The sequence below is a fragment of the Cavia porcellus genome, unplaced genomic scaffold, assembly GCF_034190915.1.
Source record: "Cavia porcellus strain 051 isolate PalLab524CR breed Dunkin Hartley unplaced genomic scaffold, mCavPor4.1 scaffold_16, whole genome shotgun sequence".
In the NCBI taxonomy this organism is placed as follows: Eukaryota; Metazoa; Chordata; class Mammalia; order Rodentia; family Caviidae; genus Cavia; species Cavia porcellus.
In genome coordinates, this window is record NW_026947499.1 from 16,063,915 (window position 1) to 16,085,083 (window position 21,169).

General features: G+C 42.3%; 1 protein-coding gene across 1 annotated transcript in view; it reads left to right on the forward strand.

The window, feature by feature from the left end:
• Nucleotides 1-21,169, forward strand: part of Ccdc60 (coiled-coil domain containing 60) — a 108,047-nt gene that overhangs the window by 73,591 nt on the left and 13,287 nt on the right. Inside the window, exons 6-8 of the mRNA XM_003477930.2 lie at nucleotides 9,059-9,149; nucleotides 12,956-13,190; nucleotides 19,611-19,695. Coding sequence (XP_003477978.1) covers nucleotides 9,059-9,149; nucleotides 12,956-13,190; nucleotides 19,611-19,695 — 411 coding nt within the window. The remainder of the gene's footprint in view (nucleotides 1-9,058; nucleotides 9,150-12,955; nucleotides 13,191-19,610; nucleotides 19,696-21,169) is intronic.

Below are 21,169 nucleotides of genomic sequence, written 5' to 3' on the forward strand. Positions count from 1 at the left end.
ATCGTACAAAATTACAGTGCACTCAAATATATTTGGCCAATTTGAACTATAATAAATAGACTAGTGTGAACCTTTTTGTAGATCAATTAATAGAGATCTCTTGAAATAAGAATACCAGAAAAGGAACCTAATTCATGACTGATCTGAGATAGCTCAGAAAGGAAGAAAAAGAAACATAAATATCAGAGAAAATGTCATCGCAGGGGAAGGGGACAAATAACCCTCTGACAACAGATGGCTCAGGTAGTGGGGAGAGAGGATGGCGCAAAGGAACCTCTGACTGAGAAGACTGTGGGGTTGGTATGAGAGATACAGGGGAGGAGTGGTAAAGACAGGAGCCACATCATCTAAAGCAGTCCAGTGAGGAGGGACAGAGATCCTAGTGGAGCAGAGCAAGCCTTAAGTATTTGGGCCATCACAGAAGACACAGTGAGAGACGAACACATCCTTAAAGTGAAAAAGACGTAAAGACAAAGGGTTTCTGCCAACTTGCCACCATTGTGACAAAAGCATAAATAAAAGATCAGCTTTTTGGTTTTTATAGCCTTCTAGGGGCCAAGAACACCAAGATTATGAACCAGGCACCCCAGAGGTATGTTTTTCGGAGGACAGGAAGTGGTCCCATGACCAAATTATAAGTGAGCTGAGAGAACAACTTTGCCTCAGGATGTAAGAGCTTTAGCTCCCCCCCCCCAAGGAATGTGGAAGCTGTGCTGGGTCACACTTAACAAAAGAGATCATCAGTATTTTGAAAGTGTGACATGGGAAAGTCCCAACACCCATTCTCCTCCGAAGGGTCACCTGAAGAGTGCAGAGCGGGATGCCAGTGAACAAAAATGTCAGTCTTGCCTCAGGCCATATGGAGAGTGAAAACTGGTACCCCTGTTGGGGTTGGGGGGGGTGGTGGCAGGATGGGTTCTCTGCCACAAGCCTGCTAAGGAACGGAAACAAAAAACCCCAGACGGCAGCATCTCACCTGTAGGGAGTGAGGAAGGTGGCTGTTGCATGCGGATTAGCTGCAACAAGTAAACAGTCACAGAGGAAGACAAAGATAGTCCTTAGGAAGGGGGACTCAAACTGGGAGAGGCCCCAGGAACCGCTCACTCTGGCTTCCCAATAGGGAACCAAATGATAGGGTTTTCAGCGTGATAAAAGAGAGAATATAAAGTAAAATAGCCTTTATTCTAAGGACATGGAGAAGCACCCGACAACCAAAGATGAAGCACTCACAATCAAAGATGAAGGACCCACAACCAAATATGGCCAGGCTTCTTCTGATCAGGATGTGGAGTATAGGGATATATATATATATATATATATAACCTCTGACCATGGTTTGCACTTAGGGTGGGCATTGGGGATGTATGAGCAGCTGATTGGGACTTTTTTCACACCACTAGTAGAAAGAAAGGGAAGTTGTCATAGGGGAAGGGGGAAGTGACCTCAAGATAAACATCCCTTGGTCCCGCCTCCCACTACCATAATATCCTATCTAGGGCAAAATCCTTTCAATTTTGATTGGTTGTACTCTCAAAAATAAAAAAAAAAGAGAAAGGTGCCTATCAAGCCTTGATAGCAAGTATGAGCCAGTTCCAGCATGCCACCATCGAGGATTCATTTTTTAAGCCCTTATTATCATTAATGGAGTGTAAGCTTCTTAGAAACTATCTGAAAACATCTTTTAAGTTAGCAAGAAAGCTGAGGAATGACTTCTTTTTAATGTTTAACCCATGTTTATGATGCTTTGACTTTGTGCCATAGTGTGAATTTTCCCAAATCTTTAAATGTACATTTTTTAAATTCCATATTGATTCCAGTGACTGAAAGCAAAATTTTTGGCATCTGATGGTCTTTCATATGAGTCCAGGCCCTTCCACTTACTAGCTATGTGATTTTTCTTGTTGGTACAATTCTGCTTGGTGAAGTATGCAAAGCGTTTAGTCTGATGTCTGGGAACACAGTAAGTGCTCACTAGATGATAGTTATTGAACATAAAAATCCCTCCATTAAAGAATACTTAGGCCTGTAATTATCTATGCTTTTAAGATTTCAGGGTCTGTTCAGCTCGAAGAAGTCTGATCGGTCATTGTCCTTACCCTTCAGAGCAGTTCGGGTTACTTCTTCAGAGGGGGGATTGTTGCAGGCAGCTGAGTTAGTCAGAAATATTATAGGCAGTGAGTCAGGGCTAGGTCCTCAAAGGAGCCAGTGCAGAAGCCAGGATAGTTTACAACTGTGGGGGAGACAGACACCTCCTGCTGTAGGCCAGGACTCAAAACAAAGGGTCAAACAAATGCATCTACATCCTGGGGACTGATAATCTAATTAAGTTCCCTTTTACCCTGGAGTCACTATCCATCCCATCCCTCTAGGGGAAAGCTCACAGCTCCAAGAATGGCCACTTCCTATGTGACTCGCTTTCCCATTTGTCTCCAATGTAATCATTTTTACCTGAACTATTAATCTTATTGGCTAACTATAGCTATGTCCCACCTTATGCCCATCTGCTTTGTGAGGTCCCAGGCTTCCCCTTGCTTTGAGCCCATGGTTTCACTCCATAAAAGTCCCAGGAAAAGACAGAGTCTTGGGTAACCCACTTGGTTCCCCTTCTGTCTCTCAGATAGAAGCTTTTTTTCCTCTCAATAAATATATTCTACTATTAAAAATAAAAGAAGAGTTTTCAGGGTAGAAGCTGAGCATGGTGGTGCATGTCTGTAATCCCAGTACTGCGGAGGCTGAGGCAGGAGGATCACTGCACAGTGAGACCCTGTTTCAAAAAAAAAGAAAGAAAAGATTTCAGACTAGAATAAATTTTTGAGCAGAATTTTACCAACAGGTAAGATTCACAGTCACTAGTAATTGGGCAAACAGACAGGGATAAAAGGGTACCTAAGTCAACCAAAATCTAATTTCAAAGAGAAAGAATCCAGGAAATGACCTCAAAAAGGACAAACCTAATCTCCAGCCCCTGACTGTGCTTATTTGAGTTCCAAAGCCAATCTGTCAACTCCTCCTGTTATTGACACACTTTGACACTTACATGCTGGACACTGACATCCATACGTGTTTTTCTGATCCCGGATGACCTGCACGGCTCCCAGAGGCTTCATTTTCACCAGGCATAATGACAGTAGTAAATCCTGTCCTTCTCATGATGGATTTTACAGCAACAAAGTGTGGAGGTGGTTCAATACCTTGACATGAGCTCTAGCAGCCAGATTTCACACATGGCAGCTGCGAGCAGGAGAATGATCTGCTGGTCGTCTGCGGATCTCCTATTCAGATGGCCCAGGGGATGCTGGGTGAATGGACAGATGACAGATTGCAGGACGTTATTGTGAATTGCTCCTGAGTCTCCACTTTACTTGGGAAAAAAGACAACTTTTCATCTTTCTGATTTTACCATGTGGTAAATACATTATCATTTTCTGGCATCTTTATTATTGCTTATAACAAGAGAGATTATCCCAACTGACAAAATGGACCGGGTTCACAACAAAAGGAGAAACTGAGCCAGTAATAATGAATGTGCAAATCCCTCTTGCTTGAGAAATAAAAGCTTTTAATTAGGTGAAATAAGACTTGATTTTTTTAATAAGATCCACAGGTCTTTATCTAAACCCTTTGGGGATAACCATGTTCCAGAAAAAAAATATTTTTTGAGGAAGAAAAGATAGGAAACACTTACAGAGGGCTCTAAAACAGCACCCTGTCAGCAAATATAATATTTCTGCAGGAAACAAAGAAGTGACTATTCATCCTAAGAGCATAATAAGAGTAAATAAAAGCCTTTCAGGTCATATTTTGCTTCCACAGAAGTTACTTAAGTTGCTTTTGATTTTCACAAACCCTCTGGGTTTGGGATTAAGATAAAGTAATAGGGGTCTGTACTGGTATTATTCTTATTACAGACAAAATATCCAAGGACTAAGTAGAAAGGAGTGTGTTCCTTTGTCACGTGAGGAGAAAACAATGGGAAAAATGCCTGGCCAAAGGGGATAGAGCTATCAGTTTACCTGCCAGGCACAGTCCCCGACACCCTGTGCTGCCCCCTACAGCCACAGGAGCAACTCGGTTGTCTAGGTCTCTTTGCCCTGGGCTGTGCCAGGAAGATGCCCTTGGACCCAGTCTTAATTGGTGGAGGCATCAAGATGGAATCTTGGCTTTTAAAAAACATAATGCTAATGTATATGTTTATTGCTTGACATTGTACAAAACATTTTCATGCACCTTAGTTCAAGGCATTTCCAATGATAATGTGCCTACGAAACACCTGGGATTTTGTTAAAATGTAAATTCTGATTCATTAGGTTTAAGTTAGGTAAGAATCTGTATTCCAGACAAATCCCAATAAACCTAACATTTTTTGAGAGAGGTCCAGGCACTCAATAACTGGTCTGCCACAGGCATAAAAAACCTTCCTTCCTTGGGAAAAAGTACATATAAGGAGAAAAGCAACTGTACTTTAGTGAGTCAAATATGATGCAAACAGCTAAAGTCATCTGTTTTATAATCCGACAGCTCCATTTGCACACACGCTATGTCGGACACGGCCCTGGGTATACAACTTCTTGTAACTCATTCCAATTTACCAGTAAGGAAACTGAGGGTCAGAAAATTTGTGAAATTCGCCCCAGTTTCCATAGTTAGCAGAAGATAAGTCAGGATGAGAACACAGCTGGCCTGGTTGCAAAGCTCAGATGCTTACCCACTCACTGAGAGTTTCCAGTGCTATATCTAAAGTCCAAAATCTTCAATTAATTTAGATAATAATCTGCTGCCTTTCTTTAAAAAAGGGGGGGGGGATGTCTCATTACAAATTGGTACATTATAAAAGGGGCCCTGGGATACAAAAGAGACCCACTTAACCAAGATTATATAATGCATAAAATTTCATTTTCTTTAGTCAAATAGTGAAAAGTGCCATTCTGCACATAGTGCTTTGCAATGGAACTTCTGTACTTAACTGAATACATGAGGAGCATCCCACCACAGCTGGGCCTCTGCTATGGCACTTTTACTGCATAAGAACTTCACCTTCAATAGCAAGTTTTGTGCAAGTTTTCATTTTCAGGAAACAATGCAGCCTCATTAACAACACACATAACAGCATTTTTTATTTAAATTGGTTTCCCCTTGTCATGTGGTCCCATCCCCAACCAAGAAAGTCTCCTTTTTCTCCAACTGCAATTTTTCCATGTCCTGCTGGGTTTACCACAGTGAAAAAAACAGAGCATGTCCCTGTTTTCTGAAGCTTCCATTCCCAAGAAGGAGCCAAGGGAGAAACAGATAATAAATAGGCAAGATTCAAGATAATTTATAACAGCAATAAGTGTCATGAAGGAATTGATAGGTGACATTATAGTGATGGGGCTAGAGACTTTGCTTCTAAACTGGATTATCAAGAAAAGACTCAGAAAGTGACATCTGAGAGAAATCTCTGAGCTCCACTGCTCCGTTCTTTGCACTGATTTAATTACTTCCCTCCACTCTTGCACTACAGTAACAGCCCAGGTGGGAAAGCACACAGTGTGATCAACTTATCACAACACAGACAGGATTGCTCGCTGGCCTAGGATATCAGAGAATTTTGACGTATGCCCCCTTCCTGGTATAAAATCATTCTGACTGTCAGCCACAGACATGTGTGCACATCCTAAAACCAACCAACTGACCTCCCAACCTGAGAAGCAGATGTTTTACCCCAAATTCAAGTCTCAAAACTGCGAGTTAAGTATTTGGGAAAATTGCTCTGATCACTGTTGTGGGTAGATTGCTTCGAGAGACAGCGGGAACAAAACGTACTTGGTAAATTCAGTTAGATGAGATGAGATTACTCAGAGCCCATTTTCCTTGATTTCTGGCCAATAGAAACCCCTAGAAATCTTTAGCAAGGAGATGTGATGGTCTAAAAATGATAATGATAGCTACTTCTTTCTCATCACTGGTTCCCCTGCACCATCTCCTCCTTGAAACAACTCTAAGAGCTCTGTTGGATAAAAGCATGTTATTGATGTGATTAGCTGAGCTGTACTGAGCTCCCTGTAAAAAGCCTCCACCAAACCTTTAGTAAGCCCCAGTTCTTTTCATTGTTCCTCCACTTTACAGAGAGAGACCCTGAGGCTCAGAGAGGCTGAATAACTTAACACAGAATCACACCTGGTGGGAGAAGAAGATCAGAGAAATGACTTGAACACCCAGCTTAACACTTGGTTAATTCTGATACTCTGAAAGAGTTACCCAAAGAGTCTCAGAGACAGTCAATAAGAGGTATCAGTTAGATAAGCGAGGCTTAGCTACCACAAATCTCAGCTGCCTAATGTCCCCATAAGCTGGTTTCATCCTCAGTCTATGGGTCCAGCATGGGACCTCTGCTCATTAAAATCGCACAGGAAACCAGGCTGATGGAGGCTCCATCTCAAGCCACAGTTCCACAATCAACAAGACAAAACAAGCAGTCTTCAGGACGGGATCCTAAAGCATCCACCCAAAGTGCCACAAGTCAATTGTGTTCATGTATTTTTGAACAAAGCAAGACACAGAGCTATACCTGACTTCAGGGAGCAGGAAAGATGTGGGGGAGGCTATTTGGTAAGTGCCACTAATGATTTCCCCATCTGGCTGCAGGGAAGGAACGCCAGCTTGTTCTGCCCTTCGTCATGAGGTGCATGGTGGACCACACAGCTCGGGAGGTCTTATTCTTTCCTCCTTCTATTGATCTTCCTTTTGGTTTATTTGCTACTGAAAATGAAACATCAGAGAGTGCGATTCTGTCTAACCAGGGCTTTTGTTCATCAGTGTCTTTGCCAGAGCCAGGGCTCGGAGCTTTTGAAGGTCTGTGGGAATCTTGAAGCATTTTCAACTTATTTAGCCTGTCTCTTGAAGTTGCAATAGATTTCAGGTCATCTTGGAAGTCAGCATTAGTGGAAAACTTCCATCTTCCCGAATATTTGGGCCTGAATATTTAAGATTTTGAAAGCTCCACCGGGACCAGATTTAATTTTGAAGGGAGAAGGGGGTTGCTTTTGAACTTCAAGAAGAAGGCTGGCAGCTCAGCAGGGGCCGCCTTAGCAAAGGGAAAAGCAAAAAGCCCTGTGGTCTTAAAAGAAACTCTGCTTCAACGCGGAAATGCTAAAGCTTCCAGTTGGTGAGCCTTAAATCAGACTTCAAAAGCGCTGCTAGTTTAAATATTGTTTAGAGGACTGAAGTACTGCTCCCTTTTCCTCTGGCTGGATTTTAAATATTCCCTAATTTGATTACTCGGGGGAGAGGCAAGCAGAACCCACTTAAATGAGCTTCTCAATTAATTATTCAGAGGACTTTTTATTGTGTAATCAAACATAAAGTCTTACAAAAAGCTTGGAGGCATGTTCTCACCCCATCCTTCCCAGCCCAACTTCCACCTTGGGGTCTGTGTGCCTTTCTTGTGTTCTGGTTGTGAGCTGGTAGGTGTGCAGCAGGGCCTTGCTTGTAAGGAAGGTACGCCCCTCTCCTCATGTGGGTTCCTAAAAGTTTATGGTTCTGTCCCTCCAACCCCCATGCCATGAGAAGCCAACCTTAAATTAGATTTTATCTCAATCACATTTTGCCTCCTATAGTTAAACACATTCACCTACCACCAGCAATCAGCAGCTCCTGACAAGTCTAGACCTCTCTGAGTGAGCAAAATTGGTCTGCTCATCTTCTCGTTTCAAGTCCTTCTAGGTGAGAGACAGTGAAATGATTGAAAAGATCCAAGCTATCTAAAACTCCTTTCTGCAGAGAAAGAGAGGACAAAAAGAAATGGACAGATGATGGATGGATCGATCAGTCACTCAACAGAGAGATCACACACTGAGACTCTTTAATTGCTTCTCAGTGGAGAGCCACCTCCACCATAGCCACAAGTCCAAAGTCTAAAGACTCTGAGAACTTAGCTTTTTCATAATTCAGTTAACAGAAAAATAGGACATGAACCAGATGATTTGGTGGCAAAACCTTACTTGAAGCTATTTAGAGCGTTTATCTCACTGAGTATAAATATATATGTATTTTATCACAGAAATATTATTACATGTGATTATAAAATCTTCCCATGGACCCTAATGGAAGGCTTATGGTAATGGGTGATATATGCAGCCTACTTTCTTTCTGAAATACCAAAATTATGAATTTGACAATACATTTGATGCCATAGGTTTCAGGTGAGGGAGTATAGGCTTGTCATAAACAGAGAATGCTGGGGTTTTGATTTCCCATCCAGAACGCTCCCAATTTATTCTAAGTTTTATAGAGCATAAGCTTATTTAACTGGGGAGGAAGGCATTTTTTAAAAAGATAAGATTACAATATGAAATTATTGGCAGAATTCTCAAGCAGGGGCCCACATAGGCAAGGGCCCCTGAAGCTAACTTCAATGGTTTCATTATAAATCTACTTGTGGCTGAGTGGCTTAAACCCCCAAGTTTGTTCCCTCCTCTGCAAAATGGGCTGATGATGACTCTGTCACAAGGTTGCAGTGACTGAGATGGTTCAGTGAGAACCAACACACAGAAGTGTGTTTTGCACATAACATTCCAGAGAACTTTAACTCCATAAACCTCAAGTCAGTGATTTTTCATAACCCACCCCACGCCACAAGCCTCACCCAACCTCACCCTGACATACTTACTCTGAGTCCCTCATAGTAGGACCTTAGTCAAAGGAAAAGGCAAAATGTTAGAAACAAGCACACTTTTCAGTTCAGTCCCAGGAATAATCTCAGATTGGCCATGGAGTTCATAAGAGAATCTGAGTCTAAAGTGCAAATAGATGTAAAATGCATATAAATATAACTCACTCCCTCCACCTTCTCTCAGTAAGCGGTGGTCTCTACCATCCTTGATTTTACTCCAAAAACTCAACTATAGAGAATAATTACTCCCCCACCACACACTTCTGCCAAAGTCTAGGAGCGAGGGAAGGGAGAATACCAGAGACCAATCACCATTCATTCTCCATTTATTGCATTTGTTAAAAACAAAAACTTATAATAAACAGAGGCTCTGCAAATGGAAAACTCATTAAGCTGTTTCTCACTCAGGGACCCAGGTGGAAGCAAGAGCTCAATAAAAAAAGTCAATAAGGACAAGTCCAGGGAACAGAGGTGGGAGCACTTCATCACTGCTTCAAAGGTAACCAGCGGCCCGGGATGTGCCATTTGGGGACCTGGCCCCCCGTCTGTGTCGGGGAGCACTGTTGCCAATCTTTTCTCCACTGAGAATTTTTTTTTTCCTTCTGGTTGGTTTTCTGAGTGAAGAAAAGTCAGAGCACATGCTGTTGGAGGGTTTTTGTACGTTTTAATTAAAATGGTTATCTGGGGATTATAGGAAAAGTGACATTTGGCTGGACGCTTGATGGAGAAGGGAGGGGCTGCTGAGCAGCTGCTTAATAAGATGTCACCAGAAGGAAATGGACTCACCTCGCTCTGTCTTTTAAATCAATAAGAATCCTCTCTCTCTCTCTCTCTCTCTCTCTCTCTCTCTCTCTCTCTCTCTCTCTCCAGTGAAATAATAAAAAGTAAGTGACTTGACAGGATTTTTTTACAAAAGAGAACTTGCATTTGGGTTAAGAAGATACTATATGGTATATTGTTTTCAACCCAAAGCTATTCATAACCCAAAATCTCCCTGCTCATCTGCTCAACAAACAAACATGTTCACTGTAGTAATAGCAACACACAACCACACAGCTCGAATGTTTGCTGAGCCTGTCCCTTACCCACAAAAGATGTGACACTCATCCCTACCTACTTCATGTTAGTGAAACCCACAAAAATGACACACAAACTCACTTTGAAAATAGTGAGCCTCATTGTGCTTATGTGACATTTTTAGAAGTCACTTCTCAGTGTGCTTACAAAGGGGCTGGGGTCTGTACTAAGGAAGCCCTTTAGCTGTAGTACCCACTTCTGCCTTCTAAATGATCCCACAGGGCACTATTCTTATCCTCTGATGGAAGGGGAAGAAGTTGGATCTCCAAGAGGCTAAGTGACTTGCATAAGGTCACCCAGCTGGGTTGGGATAGAGCCAGGGACTCATCCTGGTCTGTTTACTAATCACCAAGCTCTTCAAATGCCTGTTCTCTATGATACATGACTGTCACTGCCCTCACAGTGAGTTTCACTGTTTTCTTCCTTTTTCATCAGGCTGTTCCTAGACCTGAGACATAAGAGCCTTTGTTTTATCACAGCAAGTTGCTATGGAGATACCGTGTGCATCCATCTCCAGAGATGCACAAACAAAGCAGCAAGAGCCACAAACCTTAACAAATGTCCTTCAGGAATATTCACAACTAAAACCAGAGGCAGGGAGAGTGAATTGCTGGAGTTGAGCTCTTACAGAAAGAAATATGCCAACAAATTTATGGATCAAACCCTGGGCTGCAGTGTGGTCCTCTGGAGGGGGCACTAAATTAGGATGTGGGAGGCCTGGCTGCTGTGACTCAGTTCACTGTGTGACCTTAGACAAGTCTTTTCTCCCTCTCCCAACTTGTATTTCACCACCTGTAGGATAAGGTTGTGGGAAGCAGCTCTGACCAACTCCCACAGGCGCTGGGTGTACAGATCTTCCAGGTCCCAAGGCAGTAGGCAGTGTTCCTGAGGGACTGGAAAATTGTGTTAATGGAAAAATCAGGTTGGTGGAACACACTAGGGGATAGTGAGGTCTATAAAAACTGATATCCTCCAGCACGACTGAAGAGACGACATCTCCTCAGCTGGGCTTGTTTTTATAAATGAGAGTGGGAGCCTGGGGTTTATCATTTTCAAGAAAAAGCAAATACTTGGATTTTTATGTCAAAAACCTCCCAATCTGTAAAATTCTGAGTAAACATGTCTCCCCATAGGCTGTAGTTTGCAACCCCTACTTTGCAGGAAATGTAAGGAACCATTCAGGGAAATCTTTTCCACTGTTACCAAAAATCAGCCCCTACTGAGAGGAACACAGCAGCTGGTTAACATTGCTCCTGTGTGCTATATAAAAAAATTAGAGAAGCATTTGGAGATTTAAGTCAACTCAGGGAAAGTGGCTCAATAAAGGGCAAGCAAGATGCTAGAAACTGCCTGTCACATCTTCTCCTTGCATTTTATTTTTTTCTGCCACTCTCAATTAATCAGAAGTGTCAGCCCTTCACTTTGAGTTTCCTGCCTGGGGTGGTTAATTGAATTTAATTAATGTAAACTTTAGGAGCACATGATGAAATCCTAGCTTAAGGAAGATGTACACAGAGCTGTAGATGTGGAAGGCATTTCTAAGATCATATCAGCCCATCTCTTTCATTTTATGAGTGAGGAAACTGAGGCAGGAAACTCTTGCACAGGGTCCCTTAGCTCTGAGTCCAGAGCTCACAGGCAGATTCCAAGCTGCCCTTGTGACACAATCTGTCCAGCTTTCAAAAATGATATTGATCTGAAGAGCTTGATTTCCAGCACCCAGAATTCATGTTATGTGGATGAAGCAGAAAGAGATGACCTCCAAATTCTGATATCATCCCTTCGCAGGGAAGCAGGGAGTCCGGGGGTGTTCTGTCAGTCTGGCAAGCTCTTGGCTAGGTACAAAGTCAGGACAGAAGGAGCCTCATACAGGACTCCTAATTTATCAGAGTAGAGAAAATGCTAACTCTGGTGTTTACTTTTCCTTCTATTCCAGTCATTTTTTAATCCTCGTGTCTTCTTGAGAGTTCACTAAACCCTAGTTAAACTCTAATTCTCCAGTCTGATACATCCTGAAGAATTTTGCCATTTGTGTAGAATTTTACTAAACATTTGGGGGAAAGTGAACCAAAACCAGAAAGAGATCACAACTTATACTGTATAGCATTCCTCTCTCTCTCTCTCTCTCTCTCTCTCTCTCTCTCTCTCTCTCTCTTTCTCTCTCTCTCTCTCTTTCTCTTTTTCTCCCTCTGACTCTCCCCCTCCCCCCCCCAGCCTGTTTTGACCTTTCTCTGGAGTAGCCAGGGCCTAATAATCAGCGTGGGCATTAACCTCAGTTCTGTTTGGATCTTGGCTCTGCCACTTGCTGTTGAAGTGAAAGAAGCTCCTCAGAAATTGGCTCATGAGTCTAACAAGAACATGACCTCAGTCAGTCCATTTAGAAGTGACACAAACCATGAGCGTGCATGCACACACACGTATGTCCTTAAACAGTACTCTCCGGCTCCTTCCCTCCCCCAATCCACATTCCCCTCACAGGACTTCCCTACCTCTCCCCTCCCTTCCAGGGCTTGCCATCCAGTCCCACCCACCCACTATAATCATGGCTCCTGCCCCCAAGAATGCTGCCCCTCCAGAGAAATCTTCTTCCCCCTACTACATTTCCTCAGTAATGTTCTCTATCTTGGATTCTTTTAAAAGCAGCAAATACAAATCATCGCCCTTAAGATCCAGGCACCAACTCAATGAGGAAGAACCTAGTATATATCATTCAGGATTAAAAGGATGACTAGCTAAACACACTCATCCCATTTTTTGGCTACAGTTAGAAGTCAACTCCAGTAGTTATTACAAAAGAAAAGTCAAAACCAGTTCCAGAAATACACACAGGACTTCCTGAGCTGAAAGGCTGGGTGCTCATTCAGCACAATAAATCTTGTCACATTTGCTTCAAATCACACACATTGTTAAATTATCTCAATTGTGACAAAATGTTACTCCACATTGACAATGTCCTGCACGATATGTGGAAGGGTCCAGAAAGAATTCACACCCAGAGCCAGGTTTGCTCACTTTTTCTTTCCTACTTTCCTTCCTTTCTTCCTTATTTCTTTTCTTCTTTGCTTCTTCCTTCCTGTCTTCTTTCTAATCTCTTTCTCTTCTGCCCTCTTCCCTTCATCCTTCCTTCTTCCCTTCCTTTTCCCCTCTCCATACCTCCCTTCTCCCCTCTTTGATTTCATCCTTTCTTCTTCATTTCTGAACTCTCTCCTTCTTCCGTCCTTCCTTTAGACCACGAAATTCAAACTTCCTGTCATACGAAACACCACCCACAAGCCAAGCCGGCGTGGCTCTGTACTCAGCCTGTCTCGGGCCAGCGGGGGCTCCTCCCCGCAGAGCAGCATGATCTCTGTGAATCCTGGCTCAGATGAGCCCCAGAGCTTGATCACCCAGGGGACTGGCAGCAAAGACATTGAGGATAACGAGTCTTCTTCAACCAAGCCAGATGAGGAACCTCTTCACATCTGTAAGTTCTCCCCAAGATGTACTTCCTTCCTATAGGTCTTTACAAGCTCGCCCCATGCCACCTCCACTCGCACTCATTGAGTGGAGATACAGAAATCCTCAGCCCTGCTCAACCTTTTTGGATCCTTTTTTTCCCAGCAGAGATCAGAAATACACTTTATAATTTGTATTACTTTGAACCTTCTTCCTAAGTTGGCACTCCGTGGCCATTTGTTGACCTTTTTGAATTTTAAAACTGTATTTTATTTGCCCTGAATTTATTTAGAATACTATCATTTTGATGTTTAATCAATATAAAATTTAGTGAGATGATTTAAATCATTTTTTCACACTAAGTCGTTCAGATTCAGTACCCACTTTTAAACAGCCTTGGTGAGGGATTCTTTGCATACCATAAAATTCACTCATTTTAAATGTACAATTTGCTGATTTTAGCAAGTTTACAAAATTGTACATCCATCACTACAATCTGATTTTAGGACATTTTCATCAATTTAAAAGAAAATCATGCCCATTACCATTTTCTCTCCCTCTCCAGCCATTTCCAAGCAGCCACAAATGTGCTTTCTGTCTCTACAGATTTGTGTTTTCTGAACAGAGATTCACTTGTCTTTTCTGTGATCCCTGTCCCTGAAACAAGCCTTTTCAATAGCCCACAATGTTGGAGGCACAGATCCTTTTGAACATCCATTGAACATTATAGGCCCTGGCTTAGGAAGAAAATTCACACACACACACACCCATGCACACACGTATCTGCCTACATGGCTAACATTCTTTCATACTATCTTCATTGCATGTGATAAACGAGGATGGGAAGAGCTAACAAATATTAGGTGTAGCATAGATCCAAAGAGAGTGTTAAGGAGGTCAAAATAGACCAAGAGTATACACAGGACTGTGGGAGTCAGGTTCAGAGGTGGGCAGAAATGCAACCACCCAGAAAGTGGCTAGGACTCTGAGTAGAAATGGCAGTAAGAGAATCCCACCACCTTGCCTTGTCAGCAAGGGGTGAGAAAAGTCCCCAAGCCATGAAAAGCTGTTTTCTGAACACAAATATAAAAAGGACCTAAGTTCAACCATTCACAGATATGTGATTCTTCTGGATTTCTTGAATATGGCTTTCCTTCAGCACCTGTTTGTGGAACACCTGCTATGTGAAGGGAACTGAAGCATAGTATGTTTTAGAAGAAAGAGGAAGACTATAGGCAAGAAAACCAGAAGCAACAACATAATTGTAGATAGTGCATGCTCAGAAAATAATAAAACTGAGTATCGGGCTGAAGAGAGACTACTGGTTGGAATGGGGATGATGCTTCCAGGATGGGCAAGGGAAGCCTCCAAGCTGAAGCCTGAACAATTGAAGCTGAGGAGGGAAATAATAATAAAGTTCTGTCTCTTTGAAGTCACTATAATAATAAACATAATAATTCTCTAGTCTCCTTGCTCCCTGTCCTGCCTCCACCCATCAATTTTTCTCTCTGTTGTGCATCAGAGAACTTCCTAAATTAGATGTTTGACCTCGTACTGTCCATTTTAACATCTCTCAATGACTCCTCGTCGCTGCTAAGGCATTGCTTCTGACCTTCTCCCAGACTTCCGGTAAGTGGCTCAGATTTGGCCACACCATCCCTTAGACAGGGAAATACAACCTCACCACAGAATATTCCTCTTTTTAAACAATCCATATTCATAAATAATTTACTTGAAATTCTCTTTCACCCTGACTCTTGAGGCTGGTAGATGCCAACTCAACCCTCGAGGCTGAACTCACATGTTCCCTCCTTTCTGAAGCCTCCCCTGACTCCCCTGGGATTTCCACTTTTCAAGTCTCTTAGAATTTTATATTGGTTTTTATTGAGTACTTAATTTTAATCTAAAGCTATATCTCACTGTATCAAGTAGGAACTTCTTTTAGCTAATACAGAGATCTGAAAAATAGTGACTTCAAAGAGACAGAACTTTATTTTTGAAAGTGAATCCAGGGGTTGTGAGGTGAATCCAGAAGATAATCGTGGATCCTATTTTCCTCTATTTTCTCTGCCATCCTCAACAGAACTCCTGATCCAATATGGCTGGCACATTCTAAGTTTAAAACAGAAAGAAAGTAGACAAATATAAAAGTGCCCACACAGCTGGACAGGGTGGTGCACTCTTGGAGCCCGAAAGAAGAACATTGCAAATTCTAGCCTAGCCTGGGTAACTTAGCATCTATCAAGACGCTGTCTCAAAATTATAAAAGAAAATTTTGAAGTCTGAGGATATATTCAGTGTAAAAACCCTGAATTCAGTCTCTAGTACTGCAAAAAAAAAAAAAGTGCCCACATTCAGGTGTAGTTGAGCAGCCTTCTCAGGAGCTCCATACGGCACTTCTACCAAAATCTCATCACTCAGAAACTTCATCACCAACTGCAAGATTTTGTCCAACTGCAAAGAATCCTGGAGAAATTAGCTGGTAAATCTTTCCTCCCACTACATAAGAAGAATTACCATTCTATTGCTAAGGAGAAGTGGGGAAAGGAATATGAGATCTGTGCAGGCATGAATGAATGTCTTACCTTCAGCATGGTATAAAATAATGGCATTTCCATCAGAGATGGAATGCATTTCCATCAGAGACCTGCTTCTAGAAAGAAAAGTCCTACTGGAGTCCTCTCTTCCTTCATTTATATATTAACCTCCATCCTATTTGTCAGAGCCTTGACAAAAGTAGATTAATTTCCTAGTCTCTCACTGCCTTATAAAACTTCCTCAAATTGATTCTGAATTCATGAATCCTATTCTGAGAGATGCACCATTTAACCAAGGTCTAATTTCCAGGGTGAGCTGTGTAATGAAGTCTTTGTAGGTGCGAATCACTAGGGATATCAGGTTATGGCCTCTCTGTGAACAGATACCTTCTCCAAATCAATGGCAGGGGAATCCCAAGAAACTATTGCTATTCCTTCTACCAATTTTGGAACTATTAGAGGAGAAACTTGCTTAAATAGCAACTCAAAATGTGGCCCCTATACTGTACAGTGTTCCCTCTCAAACCAGCTCTCTTATTTTCCCCAAAGGAGAAGAAAAAAATGAATTCAGTCATTCAAAGGTTAGGTTGAATTCTTAGACAACCAGAAATTAGAAGGTAGATGAAGAAAGTTAGAATTTCTTTTCTTGGATGACATGATTTGGCATTTGAGAATGTGACATGTGATTTTCTCTAAGCCAAGGGTCATAGAACCCCACACTTCTACGAACTGAGAACTGAGCAGGTCCCTCTGTGTGTAAGCATCCACCATGAGATGACCTCTTCCTCTGGGAAACTCCACATTGTAACGTCTGCAGCCTTCCCAAACAAATCCATTCTCCAGGTAACAATGAGAAGTCCTGAGATTCTGTTCGATTTTGTGCATGTCCAACCTCAGCTGCATGACACATCGTCCTTCATATTGGTATCATTCCTGCTCAGAGGCATGTATCCAGCAGGAAAAATATCTGTGGTTTGCTGAGCACAAAGCCTTACATGTAATTCCCTAGTGGCATTGCCCAAGGCGCCAGGTCACTGGGGCCATTTGCTATATCCACCCATCCCTTGTCTGGTTTGCTTTTGTATAGCAGGAAGGGGAACAATGTCCATTGTTGCTACTGGGTTCCTACGTGAAAAAAGGAAGAAAAGGAATCAGTTACCACTCCCTCACTTATAGGCTTCTATCACACCTCCCAAGGATTCTAGGATGTGTGATGGCAGTGTATGTGGGCATGAAAACACCAAGATGAAAGCTAGATTCAGACAAAATGAAGATAGAGTGGGAAATGGTTGTATCTTGATATTTATCACAGCAGCCTAGATGGTACCAAAGTGACTAAGAATTGGCACTCTGTCTCTAGCACCCAGTGATTGCACTTATAAACAAGGCTGGGCAATTGATCCTGGGAAGATTCAGGCCTTGGGCCTCCCTTCCAAGTATGGCTTTTAAGATCTGAGCATGATTTGACTACAGGCACCCTGTAAGGGATTAAAATGTGTTGACTAGCATTACTTTCCTTCAGGAACACCCAGATACTAGCTCAGTGTTCCCCAGATCCCTGAGTTTTTGCCTCCTTTGTTCTTCCCTGATCCATTCTGCAACTCTTGACTGAGATTCCACATTCCAAGAACTCTAACAGTGTTACCAACAGAAAGACAACTAAGATATGACTCCTGACCACATGAACTCACAGGCTAGAAGTAAAGGCCCACAGGTGAATCAGAGATTGCCATCCCATGAAATCAGTGCTATCTATGAAGGCGGTGAGGAGAATGGTGACCTGAAGGAGTCCACAGCAGGCACATTGCCAGGTGTGGGGATGGAGAAGGAAGAGAATATGCTTTCAGCATCCAGAGAAGGAAGAAACTGAGAGAGGCCTATCAAAAGTTTACAAATGCAGCATCAGCCCCTCTACTCTCTATTCTGAGACAGTACAAACACCACCAGTGTTTCCCATCAAGATAAAAACTAAAAATCAAAAATTAGTTTTATTCTAGCCATGTAGCATGGAGCTAGCAATATAAACAGCCACGTAACATGTTTGCTCATTTCGAGACCCAAACAGATTGCATTGCTAGTAAGTAGAATGTGTCTAGGACTCACCCTTGAGTTGCTTAAATTCTATTAATTGCCAGTGTAAGATTTTTTTGCTTCTCAATTATTCTAAAATTATCTCTGTTGTCCCCTTTTTTTATTTCCCAGGAAGGCTCTGATCTTCCAAAACCTGTCTGCATGTGTAGCTCCTCCTGTCCTTGTCCTAAGCCACTGCTGCTGCTCCTTCTTCTTCTTCTTCTTCTTCTTCTTCTTCTTCTTCTTCTTCTTCTTCTTCTTCTCTTCTTCTTCTTCTCTTCTTCTTTTCTTCTTCTTCTTCTTTCTCTCTCTTTCTCTCTTTCTCTGTCTCTGTCTGTGTCTCTGTCTGTCTCTGTATCTCTCTGTCTCTCTGTGTCTCTGTCTCTCTGTCTGGCCCTCTCTCTGTGTCTCTCTCTCTGTCTCTCTCTGTCTCTCTCTGTCTCTTTCTCGCTCTCGCTCTCACTCTGGCTCTCTGTCTCCTTCCTGAATCGGGGGAGAAATCCTGGAGAAGACATTCACCACGTTACAACCTGCCACGTGTGTTGTTTCAGGACCAAGGATAGCTCCCAACTGGCGGGAAAGGAAGTGCTGAAGCCCCAGGTTTTCTTCCATCAAGTTCCAAGATAGGGAGTAGAAATAAGTGGAGGGACTAGAGATTTGCATCTATATATGCACAGAAAGCATGACCATTTACTACCAATTTTCACTTTCTTAAAAAACATAGTTCATATTTCATTTTTCAGCTTCTGAAAGTGTTGGTACATTAATTTCCTAACAGAATGCCACAGCACAGGTGGATTAAAGCAACAGAAATGTATTGCCTCAAAGTTATGGATGCTTTAGGTCCAAAATCAAGGTACCAGCATAACCATGCTTTATCTGAAATCTGTAAGGGAGAAGCCTTGCTTGAGTGTTCCAGCTTGTGGTAGTTGCTGGTAATCTGTGGCTTCTAGATATATCACTCCAATCCCTGCCTCTAATATCACATAACCCTCTTTTCCCTGTGTATGTTTCTCTCTCTTATTAGTATAACATAAATCATAATGTATTAAGGGCCTATTGTACTCTGATATGATTTAATCTTAATTCATTATGTTTACATTGACTCTATTTCCAAATAAGGTCATCTTCCAAGTTATTAGAAACCAGGACTTCAGCATGTCTTTTGGAAGACATCATTCAATCCATAACAACTAGTTCTGAGGAAAAACTTCCATGCTATATAAAAACCAATAGCACTGAGTATGAAAATAAAGGCATCTGGGTGAAGTGGTGGAAGCCAGAGGGAACTGAAGAGCACACACTTATCTAAAGGCTACGCTCAGTGCACAGCAAGACTGAGGACAATGTAGCCCCATCTCAGATCCTTTCCCAGGGAAGCTGGAGCTCTGAAATTTTATGCAAAATCTCCTAGCTTTACAAGGTTGGAATACACCTCAAATCAAATAAAATGTATCTGTGAGCTTTATTTAGCCTGTGAATCAACAGGAAAGTCAGGCTTATGGAGATCAGAAGGGGTTACCTGAACAAAACTTCTTCTTGGGATCAGAAACAGTTCTCTCTGCTTGCAGCAGAGTTTAATGTGAGTAAAGGAAAAATTAATAGTAGCCAGATCCTCCAAGGCCTCACAGGCCATGTAAAGTTGCCAAAGGAAAAATAAAAATAATTGATAGGTTTTAAGCAGGCAGTACATGGTCAGATTTATATCCCATGGTAAGCCACCTCTTTTGGACCCCAGTGGGATCCTTGTCCAGCTCCCCTGCACTCAAAACCAACCTCAGTCTAGAGTCTGGTCATGCACAATCCTACTTCAAGTTATTAATAACTTCTGTTCCTGTTAGATCTGCAGAAGCTCCTGGAAATGGTTCGAGAAGATGCCCATAGGACAGTCATAATGGAAAGTGAGATGCAAAGAAAACCTCCCAGGTATTTCTCTTGACACACAAAGGATACCAACCTTGTGGTTTTAATATTCACAATAGCAGATACCAATACAGAGTACTTTCTCTGCGGCAGCACTGTCCTATATACTTTGTTCATATGTCTTACCTCCTGGGTTTTTACAACAACCCTACACTGTGGATACTATTATCTTTTATTTTACACATGAGGCAACGAGTCTCAAAGAGACTAAATGATTTGTTCAGGACCACACAGTAGCGAATGGTAAGATCATGACTTCAATTCAGGTTTTCTCATTTCAAAATTCATCTTTATCACTCCACCATACTGCCTGTTGGGAATCCTGTCCATCATTCTTAGCATAAATATTTATGAATATGTATTGAAAAATTTGGAAGTACGAAAAGGAAAAGGGTGTATTTACCTACTCTGGGATGAAGATGAGGATCAATTTCTTCCCTTGGAAAAATACTTTAAGATTTGGATAAAGCAGGAAGCCAGAAACAGTGAGGCACAGACAAGACGGGAGGGGTAAACGTGTCAGGCAGCTATGTGTAAGTGTGGTCAGAGGGAACCACAGGACCTCCGAGGAGCAGAAATACAGTCAAAATGGGATCGAGACAGACATATACTGGTCTGGGGATCTCATATTAGGAAACCTCATCTCCAGGATTCTGAGTAACAAGTATCTGTGAGCTTTCAAAGCAGAAACCAATACAACTGTCTCGTTAAGAGACAAAGTTGGACATGAACCTAAGGTGTCACCTTCTGATAGAAAGCCCCATCCTTCTGACCTCTAAAAGCCTCAGGGAGAATGCAGGCTAGAGTCAGAGTTCCCTTCTCAAGTGTAGATCCCTCTGAGCAAGCAAATTACCACTTGTGAATAAATGAGGCAGGAGAAGAGGTTCATCATCGCCTTCAGCCCACTGAGATGCATGCTATAACTTATTGGTTATTGTTATTACCATAATTACAAATCACTGAGCACTTTCATGGCCATCATGTCCTGCCTCTGCCTGTTAATTAGGAAATTGTCTTCTGTGTCTCAGCTTCCCCTGAGACTCTGGAAAGTGGCACTTGGAGGTCCTCAGAGACAATGTTGGCCCATTAGGCCCACACTGCTGACCCTGATTTGTCAGCATTAGAGGTAGACCATCATGAACATCCACCTGACCATGCCTCTTCCTTGCTCATAGCAAGGGCATTGGCTTTGGAGTCAGGCTAACATGGGTCCAAAACCTGGGGACTTTGGAAAAATCACTTGGCCTTTCTTGAATCCTCCTGTCTACTTCACTTTCCCATCACTATGGCAAAATATTCAACACTCACAAATTCGAAGAGGAGGGGTTTATTTTTGCTCACAGTTTCAGTCCATAGTGAGCTGGCTCCAAGGCAGAAGCTGCCTGATAGAAGGGTATGGCAGAAGAAAGCTACTCATCCTACAACATCCAAGAGGCAGAGAAAGGAAGGGGTTCTCGGGGGCAAGAATACCCATTTT